This window comes from Apostichopus japonicus, chromosome 23, assembly GCF_037975245.1.
Source record: "Apostichopus japonicus isolate 1M-3 chromosome 23, ASM3797524v1, whole genome shotgun sequence".
Lineage (NCBI taxonomy): Eukaryota > Metazoa > Echinodermata > Holothuroidea > Aspidochirotida > Stichopodidae > Apostichopus > Apostichopus japonicus.
Genome location: NC_092583.1, coordinates 7,547,941 through 7,571,212, shown reverse-complemented (window position 1 = coordinate 7,571,212; position 23,272 = coordinate 7,547,941). Strand labels below are relative to the sequence as shown.

General features: G+C 36.4%; 1 protein-coding gene across 1 annotated transcript in view; it reads right to left on the bottom strand.

Annotated features, from left to right (window-relative positions):
• Window positions 1-6,012: 6,012 nt before the first annotated feature.
• Window positions 6,013-23,272, bottom strand: part of LOC139964498 (uncharacterized) — a 35,530-nt gene continuing 18,270 nt past the window's right edge. Inside the window, exons 8-21 of the mRNA XM_071966092.1 lie at window positions 21,184-21,507; window positions 19,546-20,022; window positions 19,138-19,364; window positions 18,521-18,682; window positions 17,660-17,812; window positions 16,736-16,796; window positions 15,798-16,114; window positions 15,271-15,448; window positions 14,464-14,787; window positions 13,409-13,638; window positions 12,693-12,836; window positions 8,198-8,350; window positions 7,688-7,748; window positions 6,013-7,155 (exon numbers count right to left, since the gene is read on the bottom strand). Coding sequence (XP_071822193.1) covers window positions 6,854-7,155; window positions 7,688-7,748; window positions 8,198-8,350; window positions 12,693-12,836; window positions 13,409-13,638; window positions 14,464-14,787; window positions 15,271-15,448; window positions 15,798-16,114; window positions 16,736-16,796; window positions 17,660-17,812; window positions 18,521-18,682; window positions 19,138-19,364; window positions 19,546-20,022; window positions 21,184-21,507 — 3,113 coding nt within the window. The 3' untranslated portion in view covers window positions 6,013-6,853. The remainder of the gene's footprint in view (window positions 7,156-7,687; window positions 7,749-8,197; window positions 8,351-12,692; window positions 12,837-13,408; window positions 13,639-14,463; window positions 14,788-15,270; window positions 15,449-15,797; window positions 16,115-16,735; window positions 16,797-17,659; window positions 17,813-18,520; window positions 18,683-19,137; window positions 19,365-19,545; window positions 20,023-21,183; window positions 21,508-23,272) is intronic.

The following is a 23,272-nucleotide window of genomic DNA, read 5'->3' as shown; positions in this document are numbered from 1 at the left end:
GTAGGCAATCCGTGGAGTTACACATCTCACCCCAAATTTGGGTTTTATATGAGTAACATGATGTCATCATTGCAAGCGCTTAGCCAACATTCGTGGTGCGAGGTGGCCAAAGTTTTGTCCCCATTTTAAGGGTCAGGAAATTTATGTTAAGTAACGCTTTAATTGATGTGACTTTTCTTGTCACCATATAGGCTCTACCCTCTGTTACGATTTTGAATGTTAGGGGGAGGGGTCTAAGTTCCTTCCTTTTTGAGAAGTTTCTTTCGTTAAGGGGACTTTGTTTCAAAATGGTGCAATATGTTTCCATGATTGTATCTTCATTTGTGTACTACAACTTACATTTTGCCAGTGTATACAAATTAATTCGAAGAAAGTTTGCGATAGGGGTTGGAATGAGGCACGTTTACCCATTCCCCCAGTGAAAACGACCCTGTGTACGTTAACGAGAACATTTAAACATAATAATACGTGTGAGTATGTGCATGCAGGTATCTCATATCGCAATATTATATTGACCCAAATGGAGATGTTTTGTTTCTATTAAAGACGGCAATCAAGGAACTTTGATTAAAGTGTCAATAACTGAATCTTAGTTAATTCGTTCAGGGAAATCTCTCTCTTTATTAGTATTGCTAATTAGGACAACTTAGTGAGATGTAGATCACACCGTGCTATAAAGAAAAGTAGCTTAACCAGTATCATATTATATCATGGCTATTTATTTTCTTGTGGCATTTTTATTTTTTATTGCCGTCCACTTTTCGTCCTCGAAAATTTCTGGGAATTTTCCCTTTCACCCCTCCCCCACCCCATCTGGCTACGCCACTGAATTACTGGGTGTGCACATCGTTATACCAAGTTTTAATTATATGAGCCATCTTGTTTGGAGTTTACGGGGGAGTGGGGGGGGGGGCTCTGTTGAGATAATTCATCTTTGTTAAACACACAGTTGTATAAGTACAGAACAGGTTTATTGAGTTGGCTTGTAATTTTGTGTGATAGTTTTCTGTGGATGACTCACTGTTGTGCGCAGACGCAGGAGACCACCTCAACTCCAATCGTCAGTCGGGGAACAAAGTATTTATTAGCATGACATTGCGTTTACAGCTACTTATATAAACAGTATACAGTCTGCATATGCCTCAGAATAAACCATTTGAAGTTTTTCTTTTAGGGATATACCCCCTCCCCCTCTCCACTCTTAATGATCCAAGGGAAAACACCTGCTTTATGAAATCCTTGATTCACATCTCTTCCTTAAATAAAGGTTCGTGCCCCTACCTAAATCAGTTTTGAATTTGCCACCTCTCCCCCTCCCCTTCCCCCACTCTTTTAAATCCTACGAAAATCACTAGGATGACTTGAGGTATATAAGATATACTTCCATTTCGTTAGTGATGAGCTCTCCAGTGGCGTAGCTACGGGGGGGGGGGGCTGGGGCCCCATGAATTCGGCTGGCCCCCCACTGCCCCCCACTGGGATTGGGGTAAAAAAAATGTTGTAAAAAAAAAAACACTCATCAGTGCGATTCACTAATATTTTTTGTTCAATAATTTGGGGAATAGAGTTACACAATTTTCTCGTCTGCATCTGGCAGAATAAGAATAATACAATATCTGTAAGTAATCATGAGAATGGTCACACAGCATGGCATGGCAATGGTCGATGCGACGATTGCGACCATACACCACGAACCTTGTGCATGTGCTGCGCGATATCGATATCTGCTGAAAATATGTTCAGTGCTTCCACCTAGCGCAACAATCTATCAAAAGATTGGCTCCGTTTGTACTGATCATAATCAGTTCCTTTTATCTTCATCTGTCTGTGAAAATATGTTTATATGTATACATAACAGTGGCGTAGGAAGGTACTTTTGAGTGGGGGGCTGAAGACTGATGGCCGGCCTGAGGAGGGGTCTAAGGGGAGGGGGTGTTCCCCTCCCCTTAGAACCCTCCCCAGGAATTTTTTTGCATTTCCAGGTGGCCTCAGATGCAATTTGGTGCAATATAGCACACTTCAACACCCACTCCATTTTGTAAACTTAATTTTGTATTTTCACCTGGCCTTAGATGCAATTTGGTGCTCCAAATGAGGTTTTTTTTTTCTCATGTAGAAATGAAAAAGGGGTTTTCTGACTTGCGAAGCGGCGGGGGGGGGGGCGGAATGATACTTCCGCCCCCACATTTTTCACTGGGGGGGGGCTGGCGCCCCCAGCCCCCGGTTACTACGCCCTTGATACATAATACATTTGAGGTTGCAAGTGCATGGATATTGTTTTGTGTATAATTATGAGGAACTACTAACTACTATAGCATTGTTCTATTTTTGTTTATTAGTAGAAAAGCAGAATTGAAAATTGTCAGTAGCAGCCAGAGGTCTGGGGTTTAAATCTCAGGCTGGTCATAGCAAAGACTTGGTATGAATTGTCGTCAATATGTGCGTGATGCTCCGCTGGGTAAGTTTAATGTTTCATCAGTCTATCAACAATACTACAATATCCACATTGGAGAATTATGACCCTTCTTGTTTGTCAGATTCAAACTCCATGTACAGCATGTTGGTTCCTTCTCTAGGCAGGAATAAATGAATCCGCTTGCTAGGTAGGAGGTAGTCCGAGTAATCAGAGAGTTCGGATGGGCACAACTGCACAAGCTCCAGGCAGCACTGGCCCCGTAGTCTGGACATTAACAACAGTCCGGCTAGGGCTGAAGAAATTTACATACCAATATATGTTATCGGTCATCGATTGGCACAAAAACCCAGATTCTGATGACAGCTGCCTCAAGAAACCCAATAAATGGCCTAATTAGCATCGAGCCACCAATGTGGACCATTACTGAAACATCGATGCGTGTTAGTCTTCCATCCCCTTCCTCTAATGCTATTTAAGTCCACATGTGGGCATATCCTGCAAACCTACCGGTAGCCCACAGGGGTTTGAGTTGGGAGAAAGGCCTTGACACCTTGAAACGACAAATGATGCCAACTTCCCTCAAGTTAAAAGTCTGGCTGAGTTGGCAAGGCCAGTCAGCATGAAAGAGAAAATTTTTTTTTTGCATTTCTGTCACCAAAGTTGCACACCTTTTTGGTTGCTATTTTGCCTCACAGGTGCCATCTCCTGCTATCTGCTGAAATCTCAAATTTTCTCTGTACGCTCCGCGCCAACCAAGGTGGCGCTCCGCTTAGATAGTAACCTCCAGCGCCCCCCCCCCCCACGGCCCCCCACTCAAAAAATCCTAGCTACACCACTGGATCTCTCTAATTGTTTGCCAGCCTGTTTACAGGAATGCAAAAACCCACAAAGGTATATACGTATGCAAGGGGTGTAATTTTCCTCAAAAAGGGTCATGAACGAATAGGTCTGCCAAAGTAAAAGCTATAATCAAGGTCTTCATGAGAACCGTATGATCACTGTACTAAAATGAGTATTGAGAGGTCTGTTGTAATGTATTTTGAATCTGTTGCCTCCACTTTACCTAGAGATACATTTGGCATTGGCATAGTCCCCCTCCCATCACCCTAAACTTACAGGTAGTAACAACTCTACATGCATAATCAATGATTACTGAGTTCGTATCTGTATTGTCAATAATATGAAGTAAATATGTACATTTCTTTGAAAGCCAAATAGCTCATCAGATCTCAGCTTTTCTTGAAGTTTTGTATAATTCTATACATACATGATAAAGATACTATGAAGAAAACAGAAACATTTAATGACATTCATTCTGTTAATGCCAGATGCATTCACAACTTACTATGATCATATTTAACAAATTCATATCTTTCTACAAAAAAAATGGCTTTGAGGATGTGGTTTGACCAGAGGAAGCAGTAATTATCTAAGAATTGATTGAGCCACCCGAATATACCTTATATAAGTAGCCAATCTTGTTGGGAATTACTGAACATTTTTATGTAACAGGTTGATGTACAAACTGACACATCAGTCAAAGTGTGCAATATTATCCAACATTATAAAATGACAAAGAAATCTGCAAAAGGGGTCAAGATATTGGAAACTTTTGTACTTCTTAAGACACTATGTTTACAAAAGTTGTCAGGTTTCAACATCTGTTGACCTCAACATACCTTCATAAAACAAACCTGTTAGAGATTCTAAGAACAATGCATCTTCTACGGAATGCCAAATGTATCAAAAATGTCCAAAACTATATAAGCATGTCCAAAAAAATATAAGCATGTCCAAAAAAATATAAGCATGTCCAAAAAAATATAAGCATGTCCAAATTTATATAAACATATCGAAACTAATATAAGTATGTCCAAAAATAATATGATCATGCCCAAAATAATATGAGAGTGTCGAAAAATTATATGAACATGTCGAATGTAACTGCTAACTTCAACTTTTTAGTGAACATTTTGGCATCTGAATTCACGCCATCTGTTGCAAAATATCCAAAAAAATATAAGCATGTCCAAATTTATATAAACATGTCGAAACCAATATGAGTATGTCCAAAAATAATGAGAGCATGTCCAAAATAATATAAGAGTGTCGAAAGACTATATGAGCATGTCCAAAATATAAAAAAGTGTCGAAAAATAATACAAAAGTAACGAGCGTAACTGCTCGATTCAACTTTGTAATGAACAGTCAGGCGTTTGAATTTTACGCCATATGTTCCAAATATCAAACTTTTTATTTTGGTATGCTGAAAACAAAAACACCATATCCAGCGTAACTTAAGACGATATACAGTTCATCCATTACCGTATTAGTGTGTGTGTTAATATTTTAATGATATTTCGATCAAGAACGATTTTATTTTCGAGGAAATATTAGTTGAGTTGTTTCGTAGCGCGAGTGATCAACCTGGCCCCAAGGTGCTGTAACTATCAGTGAGTTTAATACGAAGAACCACTGTGTCCAACATTCCACGCGGTTTAATCAATAATATGTAGTTGGCGAGTTCTTCCCACGTTTCCATCTTGAAATTTAGTTTAAAGGTGAGAGTGAAGATTAAACGTTGAATACCCCTAAACTAGGCTTATTTTTTTTTTAATTCTGGGCTAGTGTCCGACTTCGCCTGGTAACCGTAATTAAGTGTCACAATTTTCCGTTAAAAAAGTAACACAGTATAGTAGTTCATTTTCACTGCCAACGTACGCATGTGTGATAACTACATGTACGTTGTTAGCGCTTGTGCATGTTTTACGTACTTTCGCACGTGAACTTCTTTGCCGTCGCAACAATATATGAATAATCTCAGCACCTCTAGGCAGGGCGAAACCACTCACATTACGTAGGGATGTAAAAAGGAAAAATGTTAGGTGATGGTCTTGTTTTTACATATTTTGAATTATTTGCGTCACAAAAACAGAAGAATGTTTCAATAATATATTGTCATAATGATAACCATTGTGTCAGTTGATACAAATTACCTCCAAAGAAGGTATTGTAAGCTAATTTTTTTCGACATACCAATATAAAAGTTCGATATTTGAAACATTTGGCGTGACTTCAAACGCCAAAATGTTCATAACAAAGTTGAAGTTAGCAGTTACACTCGAGACTTTTATATTATTATTCGACACTCTCATATAATTTTGGGCGTGCTCATATTATATTTTGACATACTTATATGTGTTTGGACATGCGCGTATTATTTTGGACATACTCATATAGTTTTGACATGTCTATATAAATTTGGACATGCTCATATAAGTTTGGACATGCTTATATTTTATTGGATATTTTGCAACATATGGCGTAACTTAAAACGCCAAAATGTTCAATACAAAATTGAATTAGGCAGTTACATTTGTCCCACTTGTATTATTTTTCGACATTCTTTTAATATGTTGGACATGCTCATATAGTCTTTCGACACTCTCATATTATTTTGGACATGCTCTTATTATTTTTGGACATACTCATATTAGTTTCGACATGTTTATATAAATTTGGACATGCTTATATAATTTTGGACATGCTTATATTGTTTTGGACATTTTTGAAACGTATGGCATGCCGTAATCTTCCATATGAAAACTGTCAAAGTTACTGTTGTTCTAATATAGGAGTTCACATGTTGCCATTTGCTGAACTTACATAACCTTCAAGTACCACCAAAACAATCACAACATTGTACTCACAATCAGGGGGGTAGGAGCCATGGGGGGGGGGGCACGTGCCCCCAACTATTTTGCAAAATAGCAAATGTGCACTACTGGCAAATAAAATGTGCCCATTTGATGAAGAAATGCATTTTGAATATCTTAAGCCTTTGTTAATTTTAATATTTTATTTTAATTATTCACTTGCACCATAATAGTATTGATAGCATACCAACACATCATATATATTTAAGTGATATGGCCGGCGTGTATCTGTTTATAGCATGACGAGTGGTGGTTGTGGAATGAGAAAATGCCACTCTGAAGTTGTGTTCCACATTTTTTGGAAGCTTCCTACCCCCTTGCTCACAATAGGGAAGCTATACATCCATATTATCAGGTTTGGGCCACATACTCGCACACGCACAAGCTGACATTTCTGTATATGTTACTGTAATTGTTTGCCTATTAAAGGCAAGTATACCAATATGGACTTAGTCACATAGAGTATATACATACATAACAGTGTTAGATAAGTGAAGTGAAGAATATTTTATGTAACTCCTGCAGGTGTAATTACACTTATATATAGTCCTGTGTTTATAGCTCTGACTGTAAATAACAGTTTGTACAAAAAGTCTCACCGACTCCGTCCCCCCCCCCCACCCCCTTAAGTGAATAAATTCCTGGGTACAGCTCCACTGGTAATATGATGTTCGTATTAATCATTATTTGGTTACAATAAACCAAATTATGAATTCAGTCATTATTCTTGGCACATTGTTGCTTGAACTACAGGATTTTTCCATCTGAAATCTCTGACAAGTTTCGCACACTCTTCATTTCCTTGTTCTGTTAGGGCATTTTCCAATTTTGTGATGTTTGTGGGAGATATCAGTGAATTTTTGGTCAGCTTCTCTAATAAAAGAGTTCCCGGTGTTTTGTGCTTCTTGATTTCAGTAATTCCTTCCTCGGGAAGTTGGAAAATATTTGCCAGCAGGGTAGATTGGTCTACATCAAGATGTTCTGATAAGTTCTGCTTTAGCTGATCAAAAGATTTGATGATGGCTGTGATGTTGAAAGAAGAGGTGGAACTTGCAAATACGTTAAATGCATTACTCTACATACAGTAAATTCCTCAGAACCTGTTTCATGCAAACAATATTCAGAATTGTGAGACAACAGTGATGTGTATCTTACACACACTGGCAAAATAAACCTTAAAAGCTCAGAGTTTTCAATGAGACTAAATTTAAAATCTGATATAACTCCAGAATGTATATTTTCAAACAGGTGGTTGAATTTCATTAATTTTTATTTTTTACTGCATTGAGACTTCAATACAGTGTATATACTCAGTCTTTAAGTGTGTTGCTTTGGTGTCAGAACTGATTTTCCTTAATATCGAGTATAGCAAATAGCTGATAGTTGGTCCACTAGTTGACATGGCAACTAAAGCCTGGACTCCTCTATGCAAAGTAGGATAAGGTGTACACATCTCATATGTAAGGATTGTAAAGCAAACATCAACACTTTACATATAAAGGCCTACATTTAATTAACATGATATTAAATTTTAATCATGTAACTAATTACTCACATTCAGGTAGGACGAGCTGGAATGGAGATGTGATTTGGTCAATATGTAGTAATTTGTCAATCTGTGAAGAGAAAAGGAAGAGGAAAGCTTGATGATTCTCCTAGAAAATTAGTTTGTGAATATCTCATCTCTATCAATTGACAGTGTGTATCAAAATGTGGTTTAAGTGATAATATTAAGATATGCTATTTAGTAATTACTTTTAGGATAGTTTGTACGTATAACATTTGTGATATAAAGACAGCTTGTCATAAAGATATTTGCTTTGTTGAAAATTGTATCATATTTCAAACTTGTATTATGGAAGACAGTTCAATAATTTAGGCAAACAAAGTTGAAATTTCAATAGATGTAAAAAAAATGACTTCATTAGAGAATGTAAAAATGGTAAACAAATAAAGAAAAGGTAAATATAAAAAGTCTCAGTAGCTTATATAAATCCAAAGTGAAACATTAAACTCCAAGTATTCAAATTTTTCTTTGTGTCAATTTAAACCAAAATCAAGTTACCTGCAACTGAATATTAAACTGGAATAGATTCTTCACTGACATCCCATATCTTGCTTCTATTTCCAGGTTTATAGTATCTTTGATCCCTTTGTTCTGAAGACGGAATTCTACCTTGTGCCTGTTCTTCAACCATAGGGTTTCCATAGCAACATCCTTGAAGAGAGAAAAATCAAGTGATGAGTATTCATTTATCAACCTTTTGAGAGCCTTTAACATGGTGGTCAAGTTGTTGGCACCAGGCTTGCAATTTAAAGAATGCAGGTCCCAGTACTGGTCGACTGGGTCGTTATGATCTGGCCTTGGGCAAGGGAATTAACCTAAACTGCCTGTCTTTCTCTCTCTCTCTAAAGGTGATCTGCCTTAAGGCAGGTCCCTCACCAAACACAAAATCATAATAACCGCTCTTCTGCATTCCTCTTCATAGTGAAATAATTTCTACCTGTCTTTATCCAGGTGTAAACATTGGAAAATGCAAAGTAATTTGTAAATATAGCTGTGTGTTTTACTTTGACAGCACCTATAACCCCCAGTGGACACATATATGGTACACTGAAGTACTCTATGACCAACTAATGGAATTATGCATATTGAGATTGATGGATGTTGTAAAGTCAAGGCGTTGGGCTTCAGGCAAGGCTATAAACTATCAACAAAATATTCTTTTCAGCTCTTATAAGCTATGAACAGAATGATTATTCGTACTACCAAAAAAATAAAAAAATAATAAACAAGAGCATCAATGACGCAGTATCTCAATACTGGAAGTTCTAATTTCAATTCCTAGTTTCATATCTTTGCTCTGTCTCTACAATTATCAATATCAATCATGGTACAACAAATACAGAACTTGCATTTAAGCTACTTTGCCACGAAAAGTCTATGCAGGTTACACTTCATCCTGAGAGTGTTGCCTTTAGAGCCCATTTCCTGTTTGTCGAGAGAACGGCGTTGCAAGGTTTAGTAATGTCATAGAATATTTAAGAACTTGTTTTTTATGTGGTATCCTTCATCTTGGGTCAGTCTCTGTTGGTCTTTTTGGTCATATAGTTTATGATGTATCAGGTTCCTAGACATCAATCAGCTTATCTTCGTGATGAATTGAAAAGTATTTTCGGATATGTGAAATGTACATCTTATGTAGGAACTTCTTGTTAATTTCTCTTCACACTGGTGAATATGGGTGTACGATTTAGTGCAAAAGAATATAACAGGAATGTGTTTTTTTCAAGGTTAATCAAAGTTTATTGAATCAAGGCAATGAATGTAATGGCGTGAAAAGTACTGAATTAAATTAAGAAGTCCAAAAGTTACTATTATCCCAAGTGCACACATAGGAGAAACCAACCTGCAGATGCAGAAAGAGTCCTGAAAATGAAAGAAACAAAAATAAATGTTAACAGAACGTTGGATAATAGGAGACAATATGTAAAGTCACATGACGAACGACTTCACATTGCTTTTAAATGCAACAGGCCCATATTACATAACATGTTGTAGTGGAACTTGTAAATACATTTTCTCTCTGAAAATGACAGAAACATACAGCATTACAGGGTGAAGAACTTCGAAACAAAGTGAAATAGGCACATGCACAACCAAAAACCAAAAAAAAAAAAATTAACTGCAATATGAATTCACAAACAAAAGAATACTGCCAAAATGCGTTGCAAACACTGTACGAAAATTCAGTGCACACTTATCCATTGGGCAAAGAAGAGAACCAATGTTAACTTGTCACTGACTCAAGCAACGTGTAACGTAGCCTACAGTGACTTTATCCAGAATTAGCAGGTGGGCCTATGTATCTGGGTACACCGGATAAAATCACACAAGGGTAAAACTATACTTAGTACTAACCAGAGCCGACCAAGGCAGTACTTTTTTTAATATAAGCTTATTTAATTTTCAAGTACTATTATATGTACTGGGCATGAAGGTATTGCCAGTGCTGAATACCACCAGTGACAGTTCTAGTAGTGTTACACGGGTCCAAAAAACAGGAACCGGATACCCGAGAGCCGTTACCCGTCGGTTATCCGGATACCCGGAAAAAATTGTTTACCCTCCAGTATCACGATTTTCAAGAAATGACATATTGGATGCTATTATAAATGAATCATATTCTCTACTGACAATGTTTTCATGTTCAAAAACGTAGGTGTAAGATAAGGTATAAAACTTTCCTCAATAATTTCTATTTGCTATTGTTTCTTTCATTAACTTGTTAATAACTTCATATAATTAACATTACTACTAACATCGCACTACCGTCGCTGCTTATGCTTGCTCTCCACGTTTATTGATCACACCATGTAAATATCCAATTTAGCTCGTAAACAGTTGTTACTACTACTATCTATTATGTAGGCCCAGGGTTCGCATTAGCCGCGAGATTGCGCGAAATTTGATCGCATTTGGCATAAACGATTAGTAAACAGCCACTTGCGATTATTATTTTTTAGTTATGCCGTCTATAATCCGTAAACATCTCGTAAAATTCCTTGTCAGCCTTTCCTTCCATGAAATAAACGAAGGAATAAATAATAATTTCTTCCTCATGGTAGCCTAACACCACACTAAGTCAATAAGAAATCTAGCTAGGCCTTACCATCTGTTTATTCGCTGAAATGGTGACGCAGTAATATAAGATATCCATGGATATTTTCATAATTGCTGTTACGTTCGACCACATGGTTGCCTAACACCACACTAAGTCAATGGGGGAAATCTAGCCTATACCGATGAAATTGTGACGCAGTTATAAGATATCGATGGAATACTTTCGTTATTGCTGTTATCTTCGACACATGGTACTGTAGCCTAACACCACACTAAGTCAATGGGAAATCTGCATAACCATCGGTTTGCCAAAAAAAAAAAATCACAATTTGCGTAGGATTCGGGTAACAATTTAAGAACCGGGTAGTATCGCGTCGGGCGGGTACCTTCGTAGTTGCTGTTATCTTCGACCACATGGTAGCCTAACACCACACTAAGTCAATGGGAAATCTGCCTAACCGTCGATTTGCCACTTTTTTTTTTTTTTAAATCACACTCCGTAGGATTCGGGTAATAAATTAGGAACCGGGTAGTATCGCGTCGGGCGGGTACCCCGATAACCCGTGAAAACACTAAGTTCTAGTCAGTAGTAAACTAATAATACCAGCATAGGCTTAGTATTGTGTAGTTGTACTGTCACTACCCTACTACTAAGTGCTTAAGTCCTCCAAAATTCAAGGCAACGACATTGTATTCGTAAACAATGTCTTGAAAGCAAACATCATAATTCATAAACACACGGTCCCGTAATATGAATACACTGCACTATAGAATACTTAAAACTACAACCATAGGCTACACACTATGGTAACGTGCATATTCAAGTACATATGCAATTAACCACGATAGGATACGTTGATGCCCGTTAACAAGTAAAACCTTAAAAATGTCACTTTAATTCAACCCAGAATGCTGGAACAACTCCGAATTTGGCCTCAAATCATTGTTTAACTTGTTTTAAACAATCGACCGGACGATGCAGGTGGTAATTTCTTGAAAACGGAAAATGTGCAATTCGAAAGATGAAAGGATTTTACTTACGTTTCGTTTTTATTTTTCAAGCCGAGGAAAAGAAATTTCCGAATTTCATCCACATTGTGAGTCCGACATCGTCGCAAACAGATATTTAATGAATATTCAACTTCTTTTGTTCAAAGTTTTGCTTGAAGCAATTCGATTGCTGCTTTATGAATATGTATTAAAACGGATTTTCAGACGATATCCAAGCCGCAGTGTACTAAAATATAGTGATGGGCTAAGCTCCTACAATGCATTTCACCGCTTTTGCGAAGTGTTTAACGATTGCGCAATAACACAAGTTTCGGAGCGTGTGCAAATATGGCTTGCAAAAACTGTTTTTGGGGCCGATTTGGACATAAATCGGTGAAAAAGTCATAGAATGAGATAAAATTCTCCAATAAAAAATTAGTAACTTTTGTCGGCCTATATGATATATGCTTGCTCTGGAAATTCCAGAGAAAAAGAACTTCGTATGAAGACGCTGAAAAATTTTTAAGAGAAGAGAGAGTCCCACTTACTGTTACAATATCTCACTACATGTAATGTATTGAGATAATAAGAGACCATAACAGTTACACACATTACAAAGTATTTATATAATCAATACATGGACATTCAATGAGGATGGAATGAAGGACTTGTCCAGAATGAAATCAACAGGAATAGACAACTGTAGCTGGGACCATCTGACCCCTTTTTATTAATTGAATATCATAGGAATGTCAGAAGGAGACAACTTTAAAATAAGATGATGTTTATTTCAATAACAACATATGCTTACACCATATGCATACCACTCAATAGATGCATATAGCTTTTCTTCCAACAAATGCAAATTACCCGTGGAACAGGAATTAGCTGCATTCTTTTCATGTTGCCAACAAAGAAATAAGAATATTTAACAAATATTACTAACCACTTTTCTAGGATGTGGGTTACACTGTGAGGTACTGGAGTTGGTGCTAACATGTAAAGTTGAAGTCATAGACTTGAGATGAACAAACACAGGATCATGAATTATGGTTCCCTTTTGCTGGTAGATTTCTTCATTGATAAGACTCTATTAATTTAAAAAAGAAACAATTTAATATTTTATTATTAGTATGTATGTAAATTTGAATATTAACATCAATTCACACACTGCTTTGTTGTTCTATGTAAGATCAGGAAGCAATAACTACTCCCTGGTATGACCCTCTTTTGGGTGGCTATTGTTTCATAAATAAGGGAGATGTTAAAAATATCTTATATAATGGAGTGTCTGGTAGGATGTATTATCAAAGACCTTTAATAGTCTGACAGCCTATGTTCTGAAATATAAATCTTTGTCTAATCTTGAACACCTGGACAAGGTGTGTTTACAAATGTGTCTGCACCAAGCTAGAACTTTATCATTTCCAACGCTACTAGCTATGGTTAACAATGTATCAACCCTGTACATGTCTGTGTATGAACCATTTGTCATTGTATTGAGGGCTCCTCTAGAAGCAGTGCTTTTGCACTGAGCAAGACTACCCTCATTAAAGATGACAATAATAAAAAATAAAAGTAAAAATAAATCAGAAAGGCAGACAACTGGAATCCATGAGATAATAAGCATTACCACTTGAGCTACCAAAATCTGCTACTTACTTTATGTTCCAGTGTGTCATCATTATGAAACCAAAGATGGATTGTCAATTGATCCCCTGAATCAAAAACTCTGTTTATAATCGGTAAAATACAAACACGCTTCCTCATCTTAGGTACGAAAGAGACATGAAGACCAATGAGACAGGGTTTCTGAGCTCCAACTGCAAGGTGCTGACTATTCATAGAGCAGCTGAGGTGTTTCCTTTCTAAGCTCCATTTGACAGATTTATCTGAAGGAAATTTTAAAACATTTTTCTAGTAAATTTTATAACATGGTGAGAGGTACAACACCAGTCCTAACCTATACCATAGATGACTTTAAAGGGTCAGTCTGGTGGTAGAATATGCAACATTGCATACATAGAACATCAAAATAGTAAAATATTATACTTCTAACTGTATGTATGGATGCATGGTCAGTTGATAAAACCCTGAAGTTTAACACAGCTTGAAGGGTATTATTTCCCTCTGGAAATATTGTTTATTTCTCCCTAAAATGTTTGCTCTCAAAGTTCAACTAAAAGGTTTCTTGAAATGGAGATGATATGTCTGGACCTTACCTCTAGCTTCTTGAGATATTGACTTTTACATTACACAGAGCCAGAAGGCTTAGTGATTTTCTTCCCATTATTGTGTTTGTGTACTTAGGTGGTTTCACATATCAAGTGTGACTTTCATTCTAGCTTTACTTTAGCAGTTATGAAGGCTTGGAAGGTTTTCAGGCTTTGACACATATTGACCTCAAATGACCTTTTGAGCACCACAAAGCACTTAAAAATTTGTTTTATAAACCCCACTAGATTTAAATAGTTCACACTTCCTGTTTTGAATGATTGTGACCTCTACAGAATAACGGGTTTTTTGTATTCATTTAACATCGAACCAAACACCCAGTGTCAAATAAAACCAATATGCACTTTTAGGCATCTCATGTTTTCAAGTCAAGACGTGGTACACACAAGCTCATATACATATTTATGTTGATTATACAAATGTTAGTGACTATATATAACGCTCACTGGAGTAGAAAAACACACGGCAAAAAAAACACAGACCTGTTTGTAAGACACCAGAGTACGCATCAATACCCATCTGGTTAGTTGTAGTAAAAGCACAGTGTGGAATAATCAAGGTGACAGGCTTGTGTAAGGTAAGGCTTTCTGGACCAAATTTCACAAAGGGGGTCAACCTTAGATTCTTGTTTGAGAAAGGTCCTTTAATGGCAGGTTCAGTAGAAACCCACAGACTAACAATCCTTCCAGTGTGTAGTGCCCCAGCTGGTATAAGGAGATTAACACCTGCGATAACCAACTCTCCTCCATGCTGATCAAAGTATTGTTCTTTATAAAGATTTGACCCAGGGAACAAAGGAAGTCTCTCTGGAGGAGAAAAGTAATATATTTTATGTGAAAGGTAAGTATTTTTGCCACTTTTATTAAACATGTGTTAATTGCATATACTGTTCAATTCACATTATGAAAATAGCCTCTTTTACACAAATCTGCCTTAATCTTTTGGCTATTTGTAGAAATTACAATAATGAAAGGTGGAACAGTGAACATACGACATATTTGATGTGATAAATGGAAATAGATGTAGAAGAGAATTTTTCATGAACAGTATCAAGACTTATTTACAAGGTTTATTTACAGCATCTAGATTATATTTCTATTTTTTCAGCTATTTTGTGCGTAATACTCCTACAAAAATAAATAACAAAATCCTTTTCCTTCCATGAACACTGAAATAGACAAGGGCATGAAATGTTGTCCTAGAATGTCATATAAGATTGCATGAGGTTGATTAAATCAGGAAGACATAAATAAGAAATACCAATGTAGCTGAATATATGGGTACTTTACCATGCTCTTCCTTAGCAAGCAGCAATAGCCGTCTTCCCAAGTCCAGTTTTCCATGAGACAATTTCAAGGCTCTTTGGACATCCAGTTTCTTGTATCCCTCTTCTATCAAAATGTTGAAGTTAACTGACAATAGTGGTTCCCTCTTTGAAATGACTACTGGTTTCTCTGGAACTTTTCCCTGAACAATAATGTTGAAATAGTACAAATTGTTTATAAAATTCACATTTGTTATCATTATTTTATGAAAATTACTGCATTTGGTTTGGCTAAGTAAATTTCTTCACAGACTTCTTGTACGTTTGATATCTATACACGTAACTTTAAGTAAACAGAAACTGTCACAATTAGTGGAAGGATGAATTTTCAGACAGACTTGCACGACAGCAAAAAGAAAACTTTTCATATCAGTAAGTACAGTCTGTACTAGACCTTCTAAACTTCTAAGATTTTGACTTCATTCAAAGTGACTTTTGTTTTGCTTCACGCTTAACATGTTAAGTCTTAACAATGTTTTACTAAGCACATACTATTTTCTTATCATCTTTCGCTCCTTCCTTTTCCTTTCCATTCTTCTTCTGTGACGTATCAATGTATTTCAGCACCTTTGTTGCCACCTTATTAAAGTGAATAGCTTTCAATCCTCCATACAGTCCAATCATTCTATCTGACATGATGAGCTCTCTTTCATCCAATATTTTCATCAGTATCTCTCCAGATTTTGCTGCTTCCTGAATTTTTTCTTTTTCTGCTGGTGTGAGCCCAAAGAACATGCCTAGCTGTTCACAATGTTGTTTATCCAGAAGCTTTGCAATCTCTCCTCTCAACTCTTCATATTTGTCTAAGTCTGAAAGTGAGGACAACAACATCCACATTACATTCAAAGGAGAGAAAAGACTAGATTCGCATGTATAACTAAGAGTGCATGAATCACAGGCTAATTGTGTGCCAGGTTTGAACAATGAGCAATGTTCACAACTAACATAAACAAGTAAGTACACAACTTGCCCACAAGAAGCATGCAACCTGCATGGAGGACGTTGGTGCGTGCATATAATAAATTGGTTAAGCTTATTGTCCAAAACTTTCGTGCAACTTTTCAACTATTAGCACTCGTCTTGTGCATAAATTCTAGTCTTGTATGCAGTTTCACTTTCAAAAGTTGCTTTGAGCTACAAAGTAGTTGCTGATTAAATGTTTCCCAATAACCTTAGTTGTTATAAGTGACACTTAGGTGTGTCTACTTCTAAAACCAAATGCTATTACATTTTCGCCTCTACTTAGACACTCACCTGGGTCCATGTTCTGTATGTATGCTTACCTTTTCATCTCCACTAATGCACACTTACCTGGTGCATATCTAAGATAAGGAGCATTCATTTTTTGTTCCAACTTCACTTAGAAGCAGGTCAGGGTGGATTTTAAAACTAAGTACAACCATTTGTTCAAATTCCACTTGAAAACTCACCTGGATTTTGTTCTCTAAAAAGAATTTCCTGGCTTTCTGGAGATAAGAGAATGTTTTTCACCTGAAGAAAAAAAAAACCCCAAAATGTATGACCAATGAAACTTTACATGTATGAATGTTTGACGTACAGTAGTGTTCACTATCTATCACACCCCTGTGACTGAATAGGATTAAAGAAGAAATGTAATGTAGAAAAATTGGGCTGCGTCAAACATGGAACAACACATAATAAATGAGTGAAATCCCAAGGAAAGGAATCTTGATGACAACATACCTATCATTTATGGAGTATCTAATTTGTACCTAAGATACCCACAAAACAAAGTTTCCAAAAACTGTTGACCAGTGCATTGAATAAAACACAGGTGATATGTACATTTTTTTTCAGCAATTCACTGCATTTTGAGTTACTCATTAATTACAGAATAACAGACTACTATAATTAAATTCAATTGTCATCCACAGTGAATATTACAAAGAAAAGGATCCATGAGAGAACATTTAGTATGTATTTTAGATCCTCCTGCAAGCAGGAACTCGCGCAGAAGCCATCACTGGCTTATAAAAGCCGAAAGCTGACCAAAGTCAGTCTCTTATATTCTTATTTAATATCCATGATTATGAATTGTCAACAACTCTGTAACTGGACGACATACATTAATCTGGAAGTGCCTCGAAACCGGGACCTTATGATTGAAAGGCACCGGCGTTAACCACTGAGCTAATTCACTGCAAACATGCCAACAAATAACTAAGAATTCAGTCTCAGCACTGACATCATTCAGTCAGCCTGAAAACAGTTGCAAGACTTCCAGCAGACAGGACATTACTAAGCAAAGGAATGATCAGAAGAGAGAATTATGTAATGAAGAGTCATATGAGAACACAAACACTGCTGGAAGAAAATTAGCAGACATAACTCACCTTTGATTGGAGGATAAGGGCTGTCTGGTTCTTCTCGTGTTGTGATACTTTTAGCTTCACATCAACCATGTCAGTGTTTCCATCGTTGTTTCTTTTAAGTCTGAACTGATGAGAGACTCTACTGGCAGCACAGAGGTGATCAATGTCTACATGCTAATGGATAAAAGATATTGAAGATCAATTATAATGAGGATGAGAATGCTTGATATGTACTCAAAGAAACAATTCCACACATATATAGAAACAAATTAAGGAAAACCTGGTAATTGTATCAAAGAATTCCATAACAAAATATTTAGGTTAATTTTGTCCAATGGGGTAGAAACCCTACAGGAATAAAGTTGAGCCATAGATGGTCCTGTCATTGTAGATGTATACCGGCTTATATCAATCCTTTTTTTTTTTGATAAGTGTTCAGAGAATTACTGGGAAGGCATGTAATTGTCTCACTCATTCCTGCTCACAGGACAGCCACCTAATCAACAACCCACCCCAGCAACTGTAAATTTGCCACAGCACCTGAACACTAACTAAAAATACAAAGGGAGGTGAATTAAAGACAACCTCATTCATGATCACCTAAGTGCAGCCATGGTGAGTGAAGCTTTTTATCAAACCATGTGAAAGAATATAGGATCAAACTTTACTTCCTACTTCATGAACTGAAAATACCATCCCTCACAAGATTCTGCTGTTACACTGCCCACCAGACGTTTGCATAGATTATGGTCACTGTTGGGTATTTTTAACCACATTCTAACCACTACAACATTTTGATCCACTTCAGGTAACCAATCCTTAACTACAAGTCTTACATGTAATGTTAGAAGACAAATTTTAATAGCATTGGTGATTACAAACCTTTCTTGATTCTTCCTTCGTCAGATGGTAACTATCACCGGGCGATGACATCATCAGATCAATGTAAGAAGCATAATCTCTGCCGTCATTCAATGTCCGGGTAACTTGAAATGTTGTATAGTTTCCTAGACTCAGTTTGGACTGGTGGTCCTCTAACAACAACTAAAACATAAGAACATGGATAAGTAATTGAAAAAAAAAGCAGAGTCAATTATGCAATTTGTTGTGCAGCTTCACTATTCTTCATCAATACTGCTATAGCAAGTAACAGCAGCTTCTGTTCCCTTAAGGCCTTAAATGAATAAAATTACCAATTAATGTTGCTTGTTTTTATCAGATCCTCTAAATCATGATTGCAAATTAAGAGTAAATGTTTGGTATTTCAAATGCAACAGTGTTTTCTTTTTGATAACCCATAATGAATCAATAAATATGTCACACAAATGTACCCTTAACCAATCACTTCATAATTTGCCAGTAATACATGATAACATTTTGTTATGCAAATCATGAAAGTAAGCAAGATTCCCAGTATCCGACCTACAGATCACAGCACAAAGCATAATTCACCTCAAACTGTTACACATATCACCATGGTAACAGGAGATTATCCTCACCTTGTACTCTTCATCACTGTCCTTACAGAAACAAACAGTTATTAAAACATCATCTTTGGCATCCAGTATCCCGTCAATAAATGGAACAATACGAAATATATGCTTCTGTTCTGTTTCTTGGCTGACTAAATTAACAAAGACGTAGCTCAGAATGTTAATATCAAGACTGATCTTCTCCGGTTCTAGCTTCCAATCAACAGATTTCTCTTCATTCCAAGTGATTTCACCTATAATAAGTAATATTATATAAATATTCAATATTAGTAACTTGGTAATCTTAAATACAGTAAAGACAAAAAGAGCTTATTAAATTAGATATAATTTACCGTACTGATTCTCAGAATTTAACTCAATTTACTTCTCCTTACATCAAATGCATTTAAAGTGCTCTTAGGTCACCATCTTTACCTTCTTGTAAATTTTCTTTCAGACCAGTGAAGATAATAACATCATGTCGATCTGGTTCAGGGATAATAGCCGAGTGAGGAATAATCAGCTGGGCTGGCTTGTTGAGGGCGAGTCCTTCTGGCTCTAGTTTTATCAGGGGTGTCATTCTGCCTCTATGAGCACTTCCAGGGAGGTGCATGTCAGGATCATAAATCACTTTAACAGAAATTACACCTTCATAGGATAAAGCGTCTTCAGGAATAGTGAGATGTACCCCCATGACGCTAATAGTTCCACCTTCACATTTTATCCTGTGTTCAATGTATGAGTGATTGTGCCTCATTCCAAGTACAGTTGAATCTTTTCTTTGTTTTGGTAGTTCTTCTCTCTCTGTTCTCTCCACCAAACTCTCCTTACTATGGTCGGGATCTTCCTCTCTTTCATCAGAGGCTTGTGATGGAGTTGATCCATCATCAGGTACAAATTTGACATTTTCAACTAAAAATAGAATGATATAAATACAATCACCAGTAACTAATGCTTTGATATAGAAACCAGAATACAAAAATGCATTGTAGTTTCGATGATGTAACATGAGCAGTTTTCTTCCTGAAGCTGACATGTTTACGAAGTGAGGGTCTACAACATACTTGATCTATTAAGAGTAGAGTGAAAAGCAGTGTGATATAACAACAATAACTTCGCAATGACACAGGCTGTCCTGAAATGACCATTGACCTAAACAACAGGCTTCTTGTACTAAATGTGATAAATAATGTACATCAACATACTAAATATGACATCTGTCCATGTTGAAATATTGTGTAAAGCATGGTTTTCACAATTTGTCCCCTGGTGAACTCAAACGACCATTAAACTCTTACTCTGCCCACAACATTAGGCTTCTTGTACTCAATGTGGTACAATAACATACCCAAAAAATGCGATCTATCTAGGCTTCCCTTGTGATATTATGTTTAAGAATACCTGTTAGTGTAAAGAGACAGGTAAGAGGGGAGTGAGGTAAATGTTTGGCATTTGTTGACTTCAAATGACTGTTGACCTTGTCCAAAAGCAATAATAGGCTCCTTAAATTTGATATGGTACATCTAAAAACCAAATATTATATGTGTCCAAGGTTTTTTTCTTGCAATATCAAGTTTAGAAGGCTTTCACAATTTGACATGTTGTCCCCAAAATGACCTTCGACCTCCACCAAAATCAAAAGCATTCTTTTGCTTTATGTTATACACCTTCATACTAAATATGAGGTCTTCCCATACTTCCCGTCTTGAGATATCATATTTACAAGTTTTCACAATTTGACCCCTGGTGACCCTAAATGACCTCTGACCTCCACAAAAAAAGGCTTCTTGTACTCAATGTGGCTTCTACTGTTTGTAGCTTTAATGTATTTTTCTATCCTTTTATAAGTTTTATGATATATACCTTAATAGGCAATATTTTTGTACTATTTGCTTTTGAATGTTTCCTGTATTTTATTTGTTTACTGTGTATTAATTGTTTCAATTCCTGTAAAGCGCTTCGACAGCCTTGCTGATGAATGCGCTATATAAGTACTATTTTATTATTATTTTTATTATTACTGTACTATTTTTGTTTTATGTATTCTGATTGCATCCTTTCATTCGTTCTTACCTGGCCAGTCAAGCAGTTCTGGTAATTGGTTTTCTTCAAACTGAAACGGGTCAACTTTAGACTGATATGGAGCTAAAAGGTTTTCATTTGTTTGGTTTAGCTGAATATAAACCAAACCCTTTTGTAGGTTAGTGACATCGTACATGTTGATGATGTTTCGTGTTTTCATGAAGTTAATCAGAGTGATTCCTGGTGTCTCTATCAGAGAAACCCGGCGTAGCATATCAGTTTCTGCCGGTGGTAGACCAAATAGAATTGCTAATTTCAGAGTGCTGTCTAGAGTAAGATCGTCGGCAACATCGACCATTAATCTACCGTAATCAGCTGAAATGTAAATAAAAGTAAGAATAAAATATAGTTAAAGATAACACTCAGCTCAACAAACCAATTGATAAAATTGATTATTAAATAATGCATGAGATCACATTTTCCAATTATTCATTTGATTATTAGATTGCTTTGTATCTCATTAATCTATAACAACAAAGTACATTTCTTTAAAATCAGTTCAATAGCAGAAGGAGATATAATCAATGAGGAATATGAATAAATTCCTGTTGATGTAACTCCTCATCTATACAACAAGCATCTGTGTTACCCTAGCAACTTTAACTGTCACCTTTTTTGATGAAAATTGATTTTCAAATCATAAATATACTCTTCAGCTTTTAGGAGGGTGTGATGACAGAAAAAGTAGAAACATTATAAAGAGGTATTAGATGAGGCTTTTATTTTCTACAATATTTTACAAGAAAGACATTGCAGGTGTTGATATGCCTTACGTTATTTGCTTTTTGACCCTGGCGATATGTATATAAATCTATATGTCACACTTTACACTCAGAAAACATACCAACCATCAGGGACTTGTGATGTGCCCCTGACGCTAATAACCATGTATGTTTTTAACACTTTGTCTTTTCGAAATTGTCAGAGTTTTGTATCCAACAGAAAGCACCTTAAACAGGGATTTACTGTACTTTTGATATTAATATCTTTAGTTTTGGATGATAACAACATTGAAATTGATTTTCTTGTGTCAGAAAATGCTTGATCTACGCTTGTAGTGCATTTAAGGCAATTAGGCTTGTGTTGCTAAGGAACTGTGAATCCTGTCGTCTGCTACATACGTCAATGTACACTGTACACATACAGTCCTGATATGCTGCATGTGTTTCATCTGCAGTTCAATCTTGTAAAGGAACTAGCGTCTTAGCAATTTAAAAATTGCAGTAAACATTGGTATGTGCATTACTTAGCTAAATTTCTAGGTTTCCCAAGTTTTTCTCAGGACTGTGGTAGTTATCTGATGATGACAATAGTTGTAAAAGGGATACATTTATACAATAAATATGATACCAGATTGAAATGTTACCCTGGAGCACATCACATGACCCTCCATGGTTGTTATACATTTCAAACATCTCCTTATTGACATTGAAGTGGTCTAGCCTTCCTTAATATGTCTATGATTGACTCCCAAATGAACTTAGTTTAATTGCAATAAATTTGTATCAGTTATACAACAGATACCTAGATGTGATATTTTGTTTTTATTCGATAGTGATCACACGACTACCAGAGGAGTAGTGCAAATTTTGAAGTTTCATAGCAGTTTGGTGATTAAAAGACTAAGCTAAATTAGTGACAGTGTATTGCTTCGGGTGAGAAAGAAGAACCAGGAAAAGATTAACAAGGAAGACTACGCATCTTGTACAGTCATTCCCATATCAAATCCGCATTGGCATTTAATGTCACAAATCAATTAATTCCCGGACTATCCATTTAAACAGATTTAACTTGTTTCCATGATACCCCTTGATTTATTTACACCTTTGCATAGCTCACTTGAATGTTCAATATCTCAACATGATTGACAGTTTGACAATGCATCTACACTAATTAAATAGACTCAAGGAACACCCCCCCCCCCCCACCTCCTATGTCCCTCTTCCTACATCTCCCCTGACAGCTTTGAAGATCTGCAGGTAAGACTATTTAAAAACAGACAGACTGATATAATGAAACATTGTACTGCCTGCTTGATATTTACATTGAGCAGCAGCAATTATCTTTTCATTGTGATCCT